General features: G+C 47.5%; 1 protein-coding gene across 1 annotated transcript; it reads right to left on the reverse strand.

The window, feature by feature from the left end:
* Positions 1 to 42: 42 nt before the first annotated feature.
* ADPRH (ADP-ribosylarginine hydrolase) lies at positions 43 to 10,604 on the reverse strand. Its single transcript, XM_052703820.1, has 4 exons — positions 10,440 to 10,604; positions 8,847 to 9,193; positions 2,120 to 2,480; positions 43 to 1,308 (listed from the first exon to the last, which is right to left on the reverse strand). The coding sequence occupies exons 1-4, from the start codon at positions 10,493 to 10,495 to the stop codon at positions 915 to 917; spliced, it is 1,158 nt and encodes a 385-aa protein (XP_052559780.1). The 5' UTR covers positions 10,496 to 10,604; the 3' UTR covers positions 43 to 914.
* Positions 10,605 to 18,580: the final 7,976 nt, after the last annotated feature.

Genomic DNA, 18,580 nt, shown 5'->3' on the forward strand with positions numbered 1-18,580 from the left:
AAATTGCTCTTGAAATAATAAGTATTTTACTGTGCCATAGTCTGGATTTGAAGAAACATTTTTTAATGGAATAATACATGATAAGTGGTAAGCAAATAACCAGTAATACCAGTAACCATCGCTGTAAGCAGATAAGTATAATTGAGTACAGAAGATGCTGAAGTTGATGTAAAATGCAACTTCCTAATGTTCTCCTTATACCCACCCTTATCTTCAATACAGGTGTGGTCAGCAGGGCTTACGTCCCCTGTTAACCAAACTGAGTGTGATACATTCCTACACATAGAGCAGAAGTGCCATGAAGCTGCACAGTGCACTTGAGATGCAGCAGCAGAGTTTCTGTTTCTTTCTACGCTCATACAAAACAAAACAAAAAAGCAATCTGCTAAAATAATCACGTAAGGAAGCTTTCTTGTTCCTGAGGCAACTGGCTGTTTGCTTCCTCTCCTAGCGGGCTGAGGCAATTTCTGTTGTGTTCACTGTGCAGAGGAGGAGAGCTTTTAGAGCTGGTGACAGTTCTCACTGACAGTACAGTACAAGGTAATGAGCTTGTATTAGCCATTGCTGGTTTACTGCAAAGCAGCTCTGCCAGTCCTGTAGTCAGGCATGAGAATCCTTGATCCTCTTCGGCATGCTTAGAGTGGGAGAACCCTGTATTGGGGCAGCTTTTTTGCATTTTGCTGCCTGTCCAGCTGCTGGAGCATTACTGGCAGCGCTGCAGTGGGTGCTCCTCCTCTACTTAAGACTCAACCACTGTGCAAAGGAGGAGGAAATTCTCAGCTCAGCTGCTTGCAGGTTGGGTACACTGCTGCATGCTCCCATCAAACCACCACCAAGCCCTCAAATGGTCTCCGTGCTGAAGCAAGCACACTGACAGAAAATGCAAGCCTCATCGTGGCCTACCCTCAAGTACATTAAGCCTGGGAAATACGGTACAACTCCTTGGCCACCTGCTCCAGGCGCTCCCTGTACTCCAGGTCAGTGTAGAGGGAGGAGGCGATGCCACGGAAGCCGTGCATGGCCCCCCACCAGCAAGCTGCAATGGCAGCAGTGGAGTCACTGTCTCCCCCATGGAAGAAAGCACGGTGAGCCAGCTCTGTCCAGGAGTCCCCTGCACCCAGCAGTGAATCGTAGGCAATCATGGGGGCATCGTGCCCACTGCTGCCCCCCCAGCCACTGTAGCTGAGGGAGGTGTAAAAAGAGTCCCTCTCTTCCACACCATACTTGGAGGGGAAGGTGGGTGGCGAGACCCCATCCAAGATGCCTCTCTCTTCCAGGTACGCTTTCCATTGCTTTTCAAAGTAAGACCTAGAATCACAAAATCATTACAGTTGGAAAAGATCACTAAAATCACCCAGTCCAACCACCAGCCCATTCCCACCATGCCCACTAGCCGTGTCCCTCAGTGCCACAATGGTTCTTGAACAATTCAGGGACTGTCACTCTCCCACCTCCCTGAGCAGCCTGTGCCACTGCCTCTTTCTGAGAAGAGATGTTTCCTAATTTCCAACCTGAACCTACAGTAAGAGGAGTCCTGCTGCCAAATCATACAGCTGAAAACATGCCACCCAAAGAGCCCGGAGCGGCAGCTCAGCATCACAACAGGCATCCCCCGTTGTTGGAAGGGACGGGATTTACAGTAAGAGGCACTGAGATTTCCCCTCTCTTCAGCCACATGGGTGAAGGCAGCCTAGCACCTGCCACTGTCACCTCAAAGGATTCAAAGGCTCAGACCGAGAACTGAGTCATCCATAAGATTCAGAGTGCCTCTGTGCACAGCTACACTGGGTGCACGTCCCCATTTGGTTACCACTTTCAGACTGAGCTCAGCCCCTTGCCTGGTTCTGTTCCCCAGCCCTGCTTCTCATCTTTCATCAGATCATGGCTGAGATGAAAAGCCTGGCTGCCTTATATCGGGTCCAAAAAACGCTACGTGACACTAAACCTGCCATTTGTATGTTAGATGTATTTTTCCCAAACCCGTCAGATCCCATGGCAGGGATGCACTGCTCTAAGAGTCCACCATAACGTGACTCCTCAAGCTTAGGTACGAACGGAGCTCACCCTCCTGTGCTCTAGGTTCACTTTGCTCCCCACAGAACCCATCCCAGCAGCTCACCAGTGCTTCATGTTCTCCTCCACGGAGGAACCAGCGCTGCTCACGTAGGCCTTGGCACTCGGCAGCACATCCAGCAGCCGCTTCCCCCAGGCCAGGGGCGGCACGCCATTCACTGCAAGCGCAGTGAAGAGAGCAGAGGCCAGGGAGCCCAGGTAGCCGGTGGGGTTGTGGTGAGTCATCCGGCCGCTCTCAATACTGACTTTCACCAGCGTGTCCAGCTCATCAGCACGGTGGAAGCGCAGCCCGATGCACATGGAGCGCATGGCAGCACCGCAGCCACCCCCGCTGGGGCTGAAGGGAGCCTTCCAGGTCTCCGGTCTCGCCGGGTCCAGTTTCAGTGCATTGTCCATACATGTTCCACCTGGGCAGGGAGAGAGAGCCGGTGCTGGCAACGTGCCCCTCCGCACTGGAGCACAGTGCTTGCCGGTGCTGCATGCAGGGTGGTCTCCCAGGGACCGTTATTTGGAGTAAGGGATTCAGGCTTCCCTGAGAAAACAGCTGCTGTCTCCTGCCTGAAACTGCCAGCGTACCCTGGGTATACATTCCCTGAGAGAGCCAATCGTTCTGGTTTGTGAAAATAATTTAAAAGCCCAGGGAGGTAAAAAACAATCCCCTGCTGATTTATGTGTGTAACCGTTACTGTTAATATTTGCATTTCATGTTTCTTGATGGCATCTGTAAAGCACACATACTGTATGTGCTAGGTATGTTACGCACACACGGGACTAGAGACCTAGATGGACACAAAGGGAAGGGAAATTTGGAGGGCCATCAGAGCACCTCGATCCCAACTCACTGCAAGAATGAGTATCTCCTTTTTTCCTGATAGCTGTTCAACTCTTACACAGGAGCCGTTAATGACAGAGAGCCACCAGCCTGCCCAGGAATCCTTCCCAGTGCCTCGGCCACTAGGAAATGTTCTCTGCAAGAAACCCAGATCTCCCTCACTGCAGTTTTGCTTTGTCGGAAAGTGATAAATCAAGTACTTGCCTCGTGGCAACAAGGTTGTGTGTATCTGACTTTGCCGTGTTTCTCCTAAACCAGCTGAAGAACGACTGCCGTTGCTGTCTGAGCAGAGCCACTAGCAGCTAACTGTGCTGAGACTGCAAAAGGTGCGTTGAGCGCAGCCCAGCAGCACTGCCCAGCAGGCAGAGGATTCTGCGTGGCTGAGAGCTCAGACCCGAGGGGCCACACGTACCACACGTATCCCCATAGACCTACCCACCCTGAACTGTTCTCCCCAGCTTGAGACAATGAGTGTTTTCAGGCTTCTTTAACATCCTACCGTAATCAGAGCTACAGTTTTGTTATGCAAAGTATTTCACAGAATTGTAGGTGTTGGAAGTGATCTCTGGAGATCATCTAGGCCAGCCCCCATTTAATAGTTTTCTTAAATTCCCTTCTAATTTTTAAATTATACAAGTGGTGATGGTCCATTCTCCACTCTATTCAACGCTTCATCCCTGCTCCTCAGCTCTCTCTTGCTCCAGGCAGACCCCCTGGCCCAACCGCAGCCCAGCTCTGCATATCCTCAAGTGGGATGGCACACACTGACTTCTCTCTGCCTGCCCTCATTCATCCCTTTCCTATTTCTGCTATTCACTTTTCAAAACAATGATTCTGCTTCTTCCTGTGCTGCAGTTTTGGTAACACGTCAGTTAGCCCAACACATCTTTAGGTAAAGCCACCTGTGCAAAAGCATCTAAATTTCAGTATGCAGATACTTTCCTTGACTTCAGCCATGAAACAAGTTGGGAGTGCTAAGCATCCGGTTTGTGTGCAAGGAAGGGCAAACAAGTTTCAAATATCAAATATCAAATATCAAATATCAAAAATACATTATTTTTCACTCTCTTTTGCTTTGGCCTTTTTACCTAGTTTTCTCTTCTAGACAGTTCTAAAATATTTCTCCTCCAGCAGAGAATAAAGTCATGAGCGGATTTCAGGTACCTTCATTTGACTTTTTCGGTATGTTAGACAACAGCAAGGCTGGATTTGGAAGGCTGGGGTTCTCCCACCGTTTTGTTCCTCATGCTCACTTAGAAAGCTGAGATAAGTGGGAGAGAGTATGAAGAAGATTGCTCAAGAAACTTCATGTTACCAGGCATTTCTGCTATCTCAGGTGCAATTTGACCTGCATGTCCCAGGACGTTGCTAGTCACAGTGAGACACTGCACTACATACTCTGCAGAACAGTTTGCTTCTTTACTTGCACACATAAGCTTGGCAATAGGACTTGGTATATGGTGATCTATTTTATAGCTCCCTTGTAATAATCAAAATACATCCAAATCCAAGCACAGTTCTAAGATTGCCTCCCAGCCATGTGTTAGCAATAAATTACGGTTGGCTGCTGTCAGGAATTAGGTCACATGGATGATTTCATGGTCCTGATCTGAGTGTCTGTAGCATCCTTCTTTTTCTGACAGAGTTGCTGCATTATAGGCATATTAGATAGGTGTGGGATGCAAGCTCTGTGCTTGCTCGCTCTGAATGGTTGCCTCAAACTGAAAATGTAGCTTCACCCTGTTGCTTTCATCCAGCCAGCCTGTCAGCTGAAATGAACTTTGAGAATGGGAACAGCCTATGCAAGGGTTCCCCATAGGAAAAAAAAGCAGGTTGCCGATCAGCGCAGCCCACGCTGTCAGGCTACTTTCATTCTCATGAATTCCCCACAGCATGACCCAGGCACAAACCTGTGCTGCAATTTCACCAGCCTCAGCCACAGTGTGCCTACATGCCGGCCTCTGGTGTGATGCTTGTGTCGCACACTGCCCAGTAGATGAGCCCTGCTGCTTTTGCTCGGCCCAGACCCAAAACCTGGCTCTGCCCAGATGTTCTTGATGCATCCTTCAAGGCCAGGTTGAATGTGGCCTTGGGCATCTGATCCACTGGGTGATATCCCTGCTCATGGCAGGGAGTTGGAGCTGAGCGAGCTTTAAGGTCTCTTCCAACCCAAATCATTCTGTGATTCTGTGACTCGGCCTGCAGGAGATTTACAGAGGGAAAACTGCAGGGCCACACTTCTCAGCTGGAGGAAGTAGTGGGAATGGTGTTTGATAAGGACTGGCAAAACTGATCTAACTGAACAGTTATGAGGTTCCTTCTACGATGTCTCAAAGTAGGCATTGCATTCAAGCCTCTAAAGAAGCTTTCTATGGAATGGATTAGTTCAGTGCTGGCTGTTCCGCATCAAAACTGTTAAGGATGCCAGCAGTATAATTTCCAACTTTGTTAGGATTAACTGAAAATTGAAGCATTTTTCAAATCTATATGTACTATGTTTATACACCTATAAGAAGACCCCAAAAGATTGTATTGGACAAAACCATGATTTTTAAAAAAGTTGTGCCAGTCATCCTATGTGTCCTTTGTTAGATGGACCTCTTGGTGAGGACAGAGAGCAAAGAAACCAGGGCAGCTTAAAATCAAAATCTGCCCAACAAAAAGAAAAAGAACTTCGCAATCCTGTTGAAACTGTGAGGAAAACATTTTGTCAGGGCATTTTTGGGCAGGTTGAGAGCAGGCAACAAAACAGTGCAGAGAAGAAGCGAGACTGTTCTGTCATTAGCTGCAATGAAAGGAAAATGAGGAAGATGACAAGGCTTAAGCTGTTTTGCAATAACAAGCAAACAGTTACTTGCACAATATGCATATTACTTTAGGACATCACCACTAATACCCTGCAGACGAAAAGAAAAAAGTAGAAGGAAGCAGTGCACAACAGCTAGGGCTCCCAAGATTTAAGTAGTACTGTAAATCATGTGCTTTTAAACAGTTAACAAGTTACATCATTGGAAAACTGATGATGGGAGACTGAGCTGAAATCATGCTCTTGGGCCTTTTGAAAATCAGATTTTGGAGGAACTGCTGTAGGAGTCTCTGAAACCAGAAACTCTGGAAGCCTACTAAATCCTAGTTAGGAATTCTTTCACTAACAATGAGAACCGGAAAGTGACCTGAGGAGGGGACTGTTCCAAGGAAAGAAGAAATAGAAGCAAAAAGTCTGAAGAAAGCTGGATTGAGAAAGTTGCACCATGTACAACTAGATGGTATTTCTGGAATAGAATAATATCATAGAATCACAGAATCATAGAATGCCCTAGGTTGAAAAGGACCATGATGATCTAGTGTCCCCAACCATTAGACCAGTAAGCCACAATAAGCTTTCATTCCATTTATCCAGACTCTTACATGAATGCAGACGGTAACGGTTGGTTAGGAATTGTCAGTACATATAACAAAGGTGGGTTAAAACAACCGTGTAGCCATAGGTAGAAGACTTAGAAACAGAACGAAAAGCAACGTTTTGAAGAAGGCTTACTGGAGAGCTGTGCAGGCCGAGTATTATATCATGAAAAAAGAAATATGGTCGGGGCTGTGACACATCACAAAAAGCCATAATGGGTGTAGGGATTAACTTGGCATTGAATTAAGACAATGAGATAGACGACCTTTGTCTCTGCTGTGACTGGCTGATGACTAATAAAGTTGTGGGAATCCCTTTATTATCATAGGTTTTGGTTTTCAGATCTGGATTCCCTTGCGTAGGTGAGCAATGTGACTTTCCCCCACCATTCTGGGGGAATCTCCTCTCTATTGGGTGAAAATTGCAACAGCAAATTTCCATTCTCAACCTTAAAAGCTGCAATTCCCCAGTGAGTATTCAATTTGTCCAGAAAAGCATCATCTCAGGTTATACTCTCAGTTACAATCTATTCTGAATTGCCGTAACAAGTTACTGACAGGCAACTCCTACTGTTAGGACTTATCATTATGTCACGGAGACCCTGAACTGCAGACAGCTTTTCAGGATACGAATTAGGCATTCCCTTTACTAGTTTGTTAGTGAGCATTAAACAGCTTGGTCTTAGATTTCAGCTTTCAGAGGCCAAGGCAAGCCCAATTCCTTCCCTGCAGTTGCAGCAGGAGCGCTACTGAATGCATTTTCAATAGAAAAGAGCATTTTCAATAACTTCCATTTTTTCCACGGTTTCCCTCCACTCCAAAATGTTTTGATGTCAGTGTCCATGGACACAGTTCCCACTAAGTAAGCTTCACATCTTTATTTAGCCAGCTAACCTGGCCTTTCCTTGTTACTCCAATTAGTTGCCGTAGCTAATTTATTTTGAAATCTTTCATTTCCATATGAGAACAGCTCTGGGGCAGTTACCCACCTAAAGACTGCAGCAGGCATGCTATAAACCATAGCCATTAATTACTAACATTTCAGTTTTAGACTCTTTTCAGCTCAAGTTTTCGTCACCAAACTCAGATGGCAGAGACAGAGTTAGCTTCCAGTTGTTGTCTCACTGCCAGCTGTGGTTGCTCCATCTTGGCAGACCCCATCAGCTAGGGGACCTACAAGACGTTCCTTTGCCAAAACAGCAGTGGTTCTGTTGAAGTTTTAACCTCCTGATGGCTGCTATCCTGGCAAGCATCATTACCCCCTCTTAAATATTTTATTTGTCTTAAATATTTTATTTGTTGTCTACTCTGACAACAGAGATTATCCATCTTATGATGGATAAGAATGCTGATACTTGCATCCTTTATGGGAGGGTTGGAGGTGGCCATGGAAAGGTATGCAGAGTAAATTCCTGCTTGAATTTCTTATCTGGCTTACTATGTAGAAATGCACAGCTCTGTCACTCTATGCTCAGTGCCCCTAAAAGAATAATGCAGGGTATTTTCCCAGGAAAACAGTTTTAATGTCAAGCTAGAACATTCATGATATATTTTGGCCTTTCCAAATAGGCAAGTCTGAAACCTATTTATTTTTACTGTATAAACTCGGCATTGCATCACAGCATTTGAGTGTTTGCTAGGCAGTTTGTGCTGCCTGAAGTAGCTAAAACTAGCCCAGCCTCAATTGCTCATATTTAATTCAAGCATTTGGATTAAGCTGGGCCATCTGCACAGAAAAAGACAAGGTTGGTCAGCAGGCCTGGGTGAACCAGGAATGACAGGAATATATTGCATCAGCTTGGCCACTGCAGCCTGTCCACTTATCGTTCCCCAAGCTGCCGCACCCTGGCCATCCCTGCTGCTTGTGGGCTGAACTTTGAACACTGCTTTTAGTTCTGTTTCTGCAGAAACAGAACCTGGAGCTACATGACTCAGAAAAGATAACTGTGACCTGACTGTTCAGCTGCAGAAAGTGGACATGTGGAACTAGCCAAAAGTGGGCTTTGGGCTTAGTAATTATTCCAAGCAAGGATTTCTGCACTTGTAAATAATATTTTATGTGCAATTTTTAGCATTTATTACCAGAAATTCTATATTAACTCTTCGTTTACATGTTCTGCTTTAAGATGGCTCTTCTACATGGCTGAAATCATGCTTTTCCTTTAGGAATGTAGGAAAAGACATATTCCCAGTGCAAAACCTAGCATTCCTCCCCTGAGCTCAAGACGAGGCCTGAAACACCTGTAAGAATGTCTTATAAATGTGAGCAAAATGTTGTCTTCTCTCGTCTAGTTCAGAGAAGCCCAAACCACTCCACCCTGCCTTTTTTCTATTCGCTCAGTTCATCCTGAAACTGGTAATGAGCGTAGAAAACTTTTGGCTGTGCGTGAAATACAACCAATGCAATCAATAAACAAAAGCAGAAGGTGAGAAGCATGGCCAGCCTTGACTCCAAGCTACAGGAAAGTGAGAGATGCTTAGCCACAAGGAGAGAGGAGGCAGAGGGCAGACCTGCCAAGGCAACACAATGAGAGGTAACCTGGAGCTCTGTTGTCCATGTCATTCATGCACTCCTTGTAGTTCCTTGCAATCAGGGAATAGAGATGCGTTAAATCTGGATTCTTCCCAGCAGCTACCAGGGCTTCGGCCGTGGCCAGGTGCATCACTGTGTCATCGCTGACCCTCCAGCCTTTGATGCTGAAGTTGCCAAGTCCCCCCATGGCTGCCAGCTCCTTGTGGATGGCCGGGCCGCTTGTCAGGAACTCCCATTTTGCATTGTAGTAGCCCAGCGTGTCCCCCAGTGCACTCAGCACCATTGACGCCACGTAGTTTTCCATCGATTTAGGACACAGGTTTTGCCCCAGGACTGCTTCAATGTAGAAAGCACTGCAAAGAAAAGGAAAAAAAAAAAAAAAAAGAGAGGAAGATAATATAAAAAAAATAAAATTATTTCTCAGTTTAGTACAACTACTAAACACCTATCATTCAGCAGCCTGGACACTGGGCCCATCACTTAAAGGACTATATGCCTTCAAAGCACACCCTTCTCTGTGGATATTGGCATGCACGTGCAATGTGCAGGCATGTGTTGGTAAGTCTGTGTGGGGTGAGCAGGGAGAAGGAGGGGATTGTCTCCCTCTATTCTGCCCTTGTAAGGCCCCATTTGGAGTACCACGTCCAAAACTGGAGCCCCCAGTACAGGAAGGATGTGGAGTTGTTGGATTGGATACAGAGGAGGCCACAAGGATGATCAGAGGGCTGGAATACCTCTCCTATGAAGGCTAAGGGAGCTAGGCTTGTTTAACTTGGAGGAGGCTCCATGGAGACTCATTGCAGCCTTCCGGTACTTGAAGAGAGCTTACAAGAGGGAAGGAGCCTGACATTTTACATCATTTGATAGTGATGGGACAAGGGGAACTGGCTTCAAACTAAAAGAAAGGTTAGATGTTAGAAAGAAGTTCTTTACTCAGAGGCACTGACACAGGCTGGCTGCACAGAGAAGCTGTGGATGCCCCATACTTGGAGGTTGGATGGGGCCCTGGGCAGCCTGAGCTGGTGGGGGGCTGGATGATCTTTAATGTCCCCCCCAACCTAAGGCATTCTATGATTCTATGAACATGCAGATAATAAATGCACCTCCTTTCAACGTTTTTGCCAAAAGTAGCTCGCAGGAGTCAGGAGATCAGAGCAGGCTCCCAGTGACTTTCATACCACAAAGATAACTTGAGAGTGAGCCCCACATTTACATAAGCAGGGTGAGTTTTTCTACCCTTCAGCAACATGGGGCACGGCGAAATGGGCAGAGAGGGGCTCTGACCAACACTAAGCCTGTGCCCAGAGGCTGGCTATGGAAGTCTGCATTGGTATCGGCAGTCAGCACCTGAGTGGGTATTGTAAACAACATTTCCCTTCCAGCCAAAACACTTAAAGCCTGCTGCTTTTTATTTCTGCCCTCAATATGGCTAAAGAACCCACTACTCTCCCTTCACCACTTGACTCAGGAAGAACGCTGAAAGAAAAATCACAGACGCAGCAAATATCTGAACTGTTAATCATCACTGTGAGACTTGCTGGGGGAGAGCTGGCTGCTTCCTGCCCACCAGCTTTGCTGCTACCCATCACCACTACTTACAGGGTCAGGATGGTGACCACGGGATGCCGGTATTTTGCAGCACCTCGCCCAACCATCGGACAGGGTACCAGCTGATGTTAACAGCCCCTTCCCTGGGCCAGTGCAGATCTCCCGGCAGCTGACGAGGCCTCAAGGATGGCAGTGGAGGCGGCGGCAGTGAGCTCATGCGTCATTGCGCTGCGACAGCCCAGCCCAAAAAGAGGGGGAGGAGGGAGGGAGGCGTGCGCTGGCGGCACGGACGCTCTCAGCCATAGCATCTGCAGTAGGGCTGTGGAGGAGCCCCCACAGCCGTCCTTGAGAGGAAGAAATCACAGTGGCCATGGCCCCAAAGCACAGAGGAAGACAGAGGCTGCCCCAGCTCCAAGGTGGTAGCCATAGGGGGCACCATTCCTCGCTGCCCTCAATGACCCCACCATGCTTCACACCCATGGCCCCTCCGGCCTCTCTGCTCCAGTGCTTACACCCCGCAGCCTGGCTGCTCCTGTGTTGGCCGCTGCTTCCTCTTTGGGGCCTCTCTCTCCTTTCATTTTCAGGATTCTTTCCTATCTCATCACCTTCCGGAGCCAAACAGTCGATTGGGAAATGTAGTCATCACGTGGAAATGAATTGTTTTACAAAACATCTTCAGCGTCCTCCCTATGCTTCTACTGAAGCTGTGCACTGGTTTCGTGAGTGCACACACACATACACACACACACACACACAGACACACATGCACACACACCCCTTTTAGCTCGACCCACAGCCTCCTCCTGGCTATGAGCACACTTCAGCCTTTAGACCCTGCGAGCCTCCAGCATCTGCCTAGAGCTGCAGCAGGGCAGCTTGGCAGCTTGCTGAGCCAAGCCTCCTCTGGGCTTATCCCTGCCTTGGCTTCTGGCAGCAGTGCTGCTGCCTTGAAGCATCTGGATACCACTGCCTACTGCAAGTGCTGCACTTTCTTTTTTGTCCTGGTGGCAGCTATGTGGCCAAATGCGCATGCATTACTGAATGCAAGGAAGGAAAAGAAGCAAGAAGCAGGAGCAAGAAATGGGAATGAGCATGGCTTAGGCCCCCCAAGTGCAAGGCCCGAACTTTCTCACCAGTGGGTGATCCCTGACATGTGCTGTGTACCACAACTTCAGAGCCCTGATTCATGCAAAGAGGTACCAGCGGCTCATAGACGTGGAAAAAAAAAAATCCCCAATGCCTATGAGAGAAAGCATTGGTAGTTTTTGAGCTGCAGACTTGGGGGATTTCAGTGCAATTAAGAGTGCAGCGCTGGGCGAGAGCAGAGTCCCTGGGGAATTTGGGGGCAAGTAAGAGTGCCGGCTGGAGCTGGGCCTGGGGGATTTCAGGTGGCTGAGAGCACTGAGCTGCACTGAGCATCCAACCCGGGAACTTCATACTTAGTGTCCATTCAGAGCTCTCCTGCTCCTCTGCACCCTGCTGCAAACATGGAGATCTAGAAGCCTCTGGTACAGAAAATAGTAACAGAAAAGGAAGTGGGGAAAGGATTTGCCAGTATCTCAGCAGAGCCAACAGTGCCTTCTGACCTTTTCTCATTCAGACTGCTGTATACAGAGCAGCTTAGAATTTATTCAGGTTGCTGTGACACTTAAAAGCAGAGGTTTGTCTCCTATGGTTTAGGCCAATGCGAGGGAAAACTCCTCCTGCTTTTGGCAGGCTCTCTATGAGGAAAGGCTCCTGCTGCAGCAGTAACAGCAGAGTCACAGGGTTCCCCACATGGACAGGGAAATGGGAGAACTCCTCTGTGTTAAACAAAATGCCTGTGATATCAAAATCATTGGATTTTGCCATTGTTTCTGGTACTTCATTTCCTTCAGCCTCCTAGAAACTGAAACCAAAATATGCCTTGGAGTTAAGGATGTTTAAGATGTCACCAAAATGCAGTGAGTGCTATTTCCTGAGCAGCTGCCAACCGAAGCCATCATCAGGAGCCTGAGAGCGTGCGGTGGGGAGAGGGGCAATTCTCAAGCTTGAATGCTTGTGCTGACCCAGAGGAGTCCCAGGGGACACCGTGAGGAGAGCTCTCCATCAGGCACACACAAGTCTGGGACAGTGTGGGGCAGAATTGCCCTAACTCACCCAACAACATGGGGAGATGGGCACCAGTGCATTTTGCATTTGGCAAAGGCAACCTTCTGGTTTGGGGTCATGCAAACAGTTAAAGAGTCATCATATTGCACCTTTCTGGGTTGTTGGGTGGTTGATTTTTTTTTTGCTGTTGCAGTTTTGTTGTTTTTTTTAATGAAAATTTAGGCTGTGGTGAACCAATGGCCAGGATATGCCTTCTGGAAAGTACCAACTTGGAGCAGTTCACCGTGCCACGTGTTGGACACTGTGGTTAGTACTCGCTTAGACTCAGAATTTTCCTTCATGTTCATCTGGAAGAAAAGAGGGTAATTCTCTCTGACTAAAAAAAAAAATGTGCCTCTCTAGATGAGCCCAGGATCAAGAGCCCACTGCAGGGGGCTGTGCATGCTTCAGGCTGCATGCCAGCTGAGACCCTGTGGGACATTTCTGCACAGCACCTTCAGGCCAAGAGCTGAAAGAAGGTGCAAATTAAAAGCACATGGTCACAGCTCCAATTTGCTGAAATTTTCAGAACCTTTTCTTTCCCCCGTAGGATTCATAGGTAACTTTCCATGGCGTCTTTTGGGCTCTGATACATGTTCGTTTTGGAGTGGGGCCAATCTCTAACAGCCCATCATTCTTTTAACAGCTCCATTTTCTCTGTAATTTTCCTAAGTGGGGAATGCTCCTGGGCTTACCCTAATTCTCAGTCACCTAATTCTCAGGTGTGTGCTTTTGTCACCGACCGATAAATAACAACACACAGTAACAAACTGTGACCAGCAGTCAAAACAGCAGCTGGCAGCACCACATGACTGCTGGGAACCAGGACAGCTTGCTGCAGCCACAGGAACAAATGATGAGGCAGCAGTGCATCACCCCAAGCGCACTGTGTGCTCCCTGGGCAGCTAATGTCAGCGGGTGTTGCTGGCCCTGTACTTCCTTCACCCAAAGCACAGCAATGCACTTCCTGCCTTGGTTTCTTCATCTGGTGAGGCAATGACCCTTGCTTGCTGCTGCCTGTGGTCACGTCAGCGAGCGGCTCTCACCTCCCTGTGCTGTGCAAGGGAGCCTGGCTGACAAAGAAGGTGAGTGCCTCAACTCCAAATACAGCCTGTGCGTGAGGGGGCGCCAGCAGAAAGGCTCTTTTCCAGAAGTGGGATCACGCATGGGCGTTTTTGTAAAGTGGCAAGAAAGATTTGACTGAAGCAGAGGAGATGGCAGCAGAGGTTGTGCCTTTGCATCATAGAATCATAGAAATTGAAAGGAACCTCTGGAGATCATCAGGTCCACCCCCCCCTCCCCCCCGCTAAAAGGTTGTTGATCCACAAAGCAGCAGATGACCGACTTGGTTTCAGGTTTCAGCCTTCGTTTCAGCCTCTTACTCAGGAGACCAGGACACGGGATCAGAAGCATCTGCCTCCTTCTTTTCAAGATCCTTTTTTCCAAGATACTTACACAAACTGTCTAAACGAGCATCTGGCTAAGGCAAAAAGGAAACTGAATGACTAGAGTAATCTGTGAATTGTGGCACCTGCCCTTCTCCTCAGTGTGCTTCTAAAATCCCACCTTAACATGCTTTTAAGAAATAAAACAATTAAAAAAAAATAAATGAAGTCTTTTCAAGCAACTGCAATTCTGCAGGGAAGAGCATAAGATAAGCAGAGAGTAAGTTCATCTGCTTCATGAGAGTGATGCACTGCAATGCCCATCTGGAACAGTCAGTAATGCTCTCTGTATGAGCTGAGGGCAGCAGTCGTATCTGGTAAAAGAAACTGCAAATTCATTTTTACTACCCCTCCACTAGGTTTGTAGATGACTTATTGGTCAATTGGAATGTGTGGGGACAGATACGTCCCCAGCAGAATGTATGCCCTGCCTGGAGAAGTCAGTGAAGCAATTGTGGTCAGCTGCTGTGGACACAGGGTTTGGCTCAAGCAGTGCATACGAAGAACAACTAGCTGGCAGGCTTGTTGCTCCTTGATGTAAATAAAGTGACATTTTCACTTTCAACTGTGTGCCAGTGTTGGCACTGTGCTCCCCACCTGCAGTGTGACAGCGCTTGCAGTCTGCTTTCTTTCCAGTCTGCTGGCAGCTGTGTCTGTGTCCTTTCTGTACATGTGCTGGCTGGGTAGCACACTTGGAGGGGTGTCACGCTTGTGAGCATCAGCCTATCTTATGACCAACTCAGTTCCCAGTCACCGGCAGGTTAATTTGAAGGTCCTAGTTGGGGGTCACCCACCTGCACTAAAGTGAGAGGAATCATTAATTCCATCCAAGGCAGAGAGGACTTACTTACAGAGAGATGATGACAAACTGGAGGATTGGACAATCGCCGCATGGAGCTCGACAAGAGCAAACTCTGGATTTGGCACCTGAGACCGGGCAGCCCTGGCAGACAGGGGATGAGGGCTGGAGAGCAGCACTGCAGAGGGGGATCCAGGGGCTCTGGCTGACAGCAAGTTTTATCTGGGTCAGCAACGTGCCTTGGCAGCCCAAAGGGCCAACCTTACTCTGGAGAGCATCAGGCCCAGCACTGCCACCAGGTGGGGGAGGGATTGTCTCGTTCTGCTCTAAAGGTTCCTCAGCTTGAATGACTTAAATTGAGACTAGGCAAAATCCTAGATATGATAGGTTAGGAAAAGCCCTGTGGTGGCTTTAAGTTGTTTGATTGGATGATTGTTTTCCACCACAGGGATTTCTGTTATGCCGAGTTGTGACCTGAGCCCCTTCTCTTGTCTTTTTCTTCTGGCTGTTTCTTCACCAGCTCCCTCCAAAACACCGCTGTTCCTGGGAATGACTCCTATTTTAACCGTATACCAAGGTGCATAGAATTAGTAGGAAAATGCTTAGCAAAATGGCCAACAATGCGCAAAAAGTTTGAAATTTACTTCTGCATTTGATTCTTCATGAATTACATTTCAGAGAATTGGGAAGTGCTGATGTGTGACAGAAGAGGAACGCGTGAACAAGACCACTGAATGCTCTGTTTTATCCATTAGTGTGACAAGGCTTAAAAATATCTGCTTCCTTTCTGCACTTACGCACTTTGCATGATGCAATTCAGTGGTGATACCACCTTGGTGCATGGAGTTCTGCTGGAAGGAAGAGCAAGGAGGTGGTATAGACTGGCTGACAGTGTTGCCTGTTGGCCTTCCCTCTTTGTCTTCACCCTTACCCTGTGCGTGCACCCACACTCACAGGAGAACATAGCCTTTGGAGGAAGCCACAAAAAACATGGCTGTGCTGTCCCCACCATGGCCCAGCTCTGGCAGAAAGGGTGGATGAGCTCCTGACAACAATCACCAGGCAGAGGAAGCTGCTAACTATGAAACCTCTTCTTTTTAAAACTGAGAGCATGTGGGATCAGGGAGGAGATGACCTGTCACTGATATGCCAAGTAGATGGGTGCGCAAAGCTGCAAGATAATGCAAGAGGATCTGGCTTGGGGAGAAAAACGACATTTGATTGATAATGCATGTCAGACCAGAGATTGTCAGAAGCCAGTTGAAAGTTAAGAATATTGCAACCCCAACAGATACAGGGAGATGTAGGCCCAGTATTCCTGGGGTTCATACATCAAAACTGCAGTGGCTCTGCTGAAAAATTACTTCAGCATAGAATAGAGAGGAGAAAATATTCTAAAGGGAAGTCCCTTTCCTCGTAATCCTGCCCAAGGCCTCAGCAGTGGGAGCAGCAAGCAACTTCTCATTTGACACGGATGTGACAAGAGCATGAGCTCAGGGATCAGGCTTTGTGTCACAGCAGGCATTTGCTGAATGTAGGAAACATGTTGTCTCTGCCCTGAAAAGCAGCCGCAGAGCTGGAGGAGCTTGGGGGCTGCCAGAGACAGAGGCTGGTGAGATCTTTTTGTATGCTGTTCAGTCATCTGTCTGCACTGGGACCGGTGCTCTGGAAATGAAGTGTTGCTTATCCCATCCTCAGTCTCCAGAGCCTTCTCAGTTTTTCCACTGAATATCCCTGACATGCCAGCTACTTTGATGTAACCTAGCCATGCATGCCTTAAGTTGTCTTGGTTGCAGTAGTGAAACCATGGAGGCTGCTCTTGGGCTGACACAAATGCGTTCAGCCATAAATGAGGCTGGTATGAGGAACCTGTTGGTGCATTGGCAAGGAGGCAGTCAACAAAAGAGGTGATAGCACACCACCTTGAAAGAGAACAGTTGTATTTGTAGGTGATGGTGGGGAGAAAGGAAGGGCAAGATAATCCCCAACTTCAGGAGCTGGCATGTGAAAACATACATAGTCCTGTAAGTACAAATTTCTGATACTGGGAGGGGCATAGCAAAAGTCATTCCTATCATTAACCAATCAAGATTGGAGAAGTATGTGAGCTGAGACCTCCAAACAGCCAACTAGCTTGACCTCAGTAAATGGAAAATGAGATAAAAGTGCAAAATGAATTTACCATGGCTATCTCATGCAAGGCTGTTCTAGCAGTAGTTGTTGACTACATAGATAGAAGGCTTCAGAACAGCAGTCCTTACAGTGCAAGAGGCAAACCCACTAAGCTGGAGATACAGAGGATTAATGTGAGCATTGTATTTACTTAGAAAAAGGATGTCAGGAGGTTGGGTCTCAAGGGAAGCAAGCAGGGTGGAAAGAGGTTATTAATGAGGCTCCTCAGAGAGCTGATCTTGTTTACCCAGAAGAAAAACAGGCTTTAATCAGATTTAGGCTGATCTGAAGGGCTGGTCACTGCAAAGATCATTCAGGCTGCAGCACAAGGAGAGCTGATGGCACCAAGGACTGGAATAAGGACAACAGGATGAAATTCGGCAGCAAAAGGCCACAGCTTGTGCATGCAAAGATTAGCTGCAGGATGCCTTGCTCCCAGCTAGTCCCTGCCATTTGGAAATTAGAAGGGAAGGGGAGCTGTAATTGGTCATAAAATGAGGAGACCTCACTATGGTGCCACCAAGAAAAGGAGTGTAACCAGAAATGAGATTTTCCCAGCTGGTTCAGGACACTTTTGGATGGTTATGGAGATGCAGGTACCCCTCAGAAGGTATGGCAGTGGACATTCCTGGATTGGAAAGGACCAGACCGGAAGGAGAGCAAAACAGCATAGCTAGCTCAGCCCAGTGCCCAGGGGTGTAAAGGGATGTGGACATTGGGTTGGAGAAGTGCAGTGCTGAGACATACTACCTAGCGTGATGCTCACCATACCCTGGGATAGATCTTTCCCATAGCAGCCAGGAACAGGGTTTAGCTGGGTTTTTCCAGGCCTATCTACTTATTTCCAAAGGTTATCCCAAGGTTGTCAGTGATACCTGCTAGTACTTCCATAAACAAGGACTCAGCTGTGCAATGACGAAGAGAGAATCTACAGCTCTATCTGTGCATTAGCGTGCCTACTGAATGGGCCAAGCACAGCACCTGTGCCATGAGATTGCCTTCTCTCCTCTCACGGATTTTCATGAGCATAGTTAGGTGTCAGTCCTCCCCTCAGCCTGAGTGCCATACATAGAAGACAAGATATATTGGCGAAGGAGCTGTAAAAGGGGGAAGTCTCATGGCTTGCACTTACAGAAAATTGCTCTTTTTTAGGTTTGAAGGGAAAAGAAACAAACCAACGTGGACACCACATTTAGGTTTGAGGTTCAAATATTTTCAGGTTTGGTTCTTGTTTTAGGTTATGGGGGCTTTTGGATTTATTTGTTTTCTCCTGAACTCCCCCTCCCACCTTCAAATGTCAACCTGGCAGGTTTCTGGAATTGAGTCCTTTTGAACTTTGCTTCCTGAAAACCTTCAGTTTGCACTTTCTGTGTTGCAGTCTGATCTGTGGGCACATTAGCACAATCTGTGTCTGCGGATGCACCAGCAAGGATGGATACATAGCTGTCTCTGAACAAGTAAATCTGCCAAAAGTGCTGCATTTGGCAAGAAAACTACTCCAAGGTGACTAATAGCCATTCTGCAGGAGGCCAGCATGACCTTGCTGCAGATGGACGTTTTGGAGGCTTTTCGTAATAGTCCCTCTACTGAGCACATACAATTCTGCTCTTTGGGCCTCACTCCCATTGAAATCAGTGTTGCATGAT

The sequence above is a fragment of the Tympanuchus pallidicinctus genome, unplaced genomic scaffold (assembly GCF_026119805.1).
Source record: "Tympanuchus pallidicinctus isolate F22 unplaced genomic scaffold, pur_lepc_1.0 scaffold10, whole genome shotgun sequence".
Lineage (NCBI taxonomy): Eukaryota > Metazoa > Chordata > Aves > Galliformes > Phasianidae > Tympanuchus > Tympanuchus pallidicinctus.

Coding starts and splice junctions, on each gene's coding strand:
- ADPRH (XM_052703820.1), bottom strand. CDS start 10,495: ATGGTTGGGCGAGGTGCTGCAAAATACCGGCATCCCGTGGTCACCATC. Junction 9,194..10,439: donor GTGGTCACCATCCTGACCCT/GTAAGTAGTGGT, acceptor TTTTCTTTGCAG/TGCTTTCTACATTGAAGCAG. Junction 2,481..8,846: donor CATGGACAACAGAGCTCCAG/GTTACCTCTCAT, acceptor CTCCCTGCCCAG/GTGGAACATGTATGGACAAT.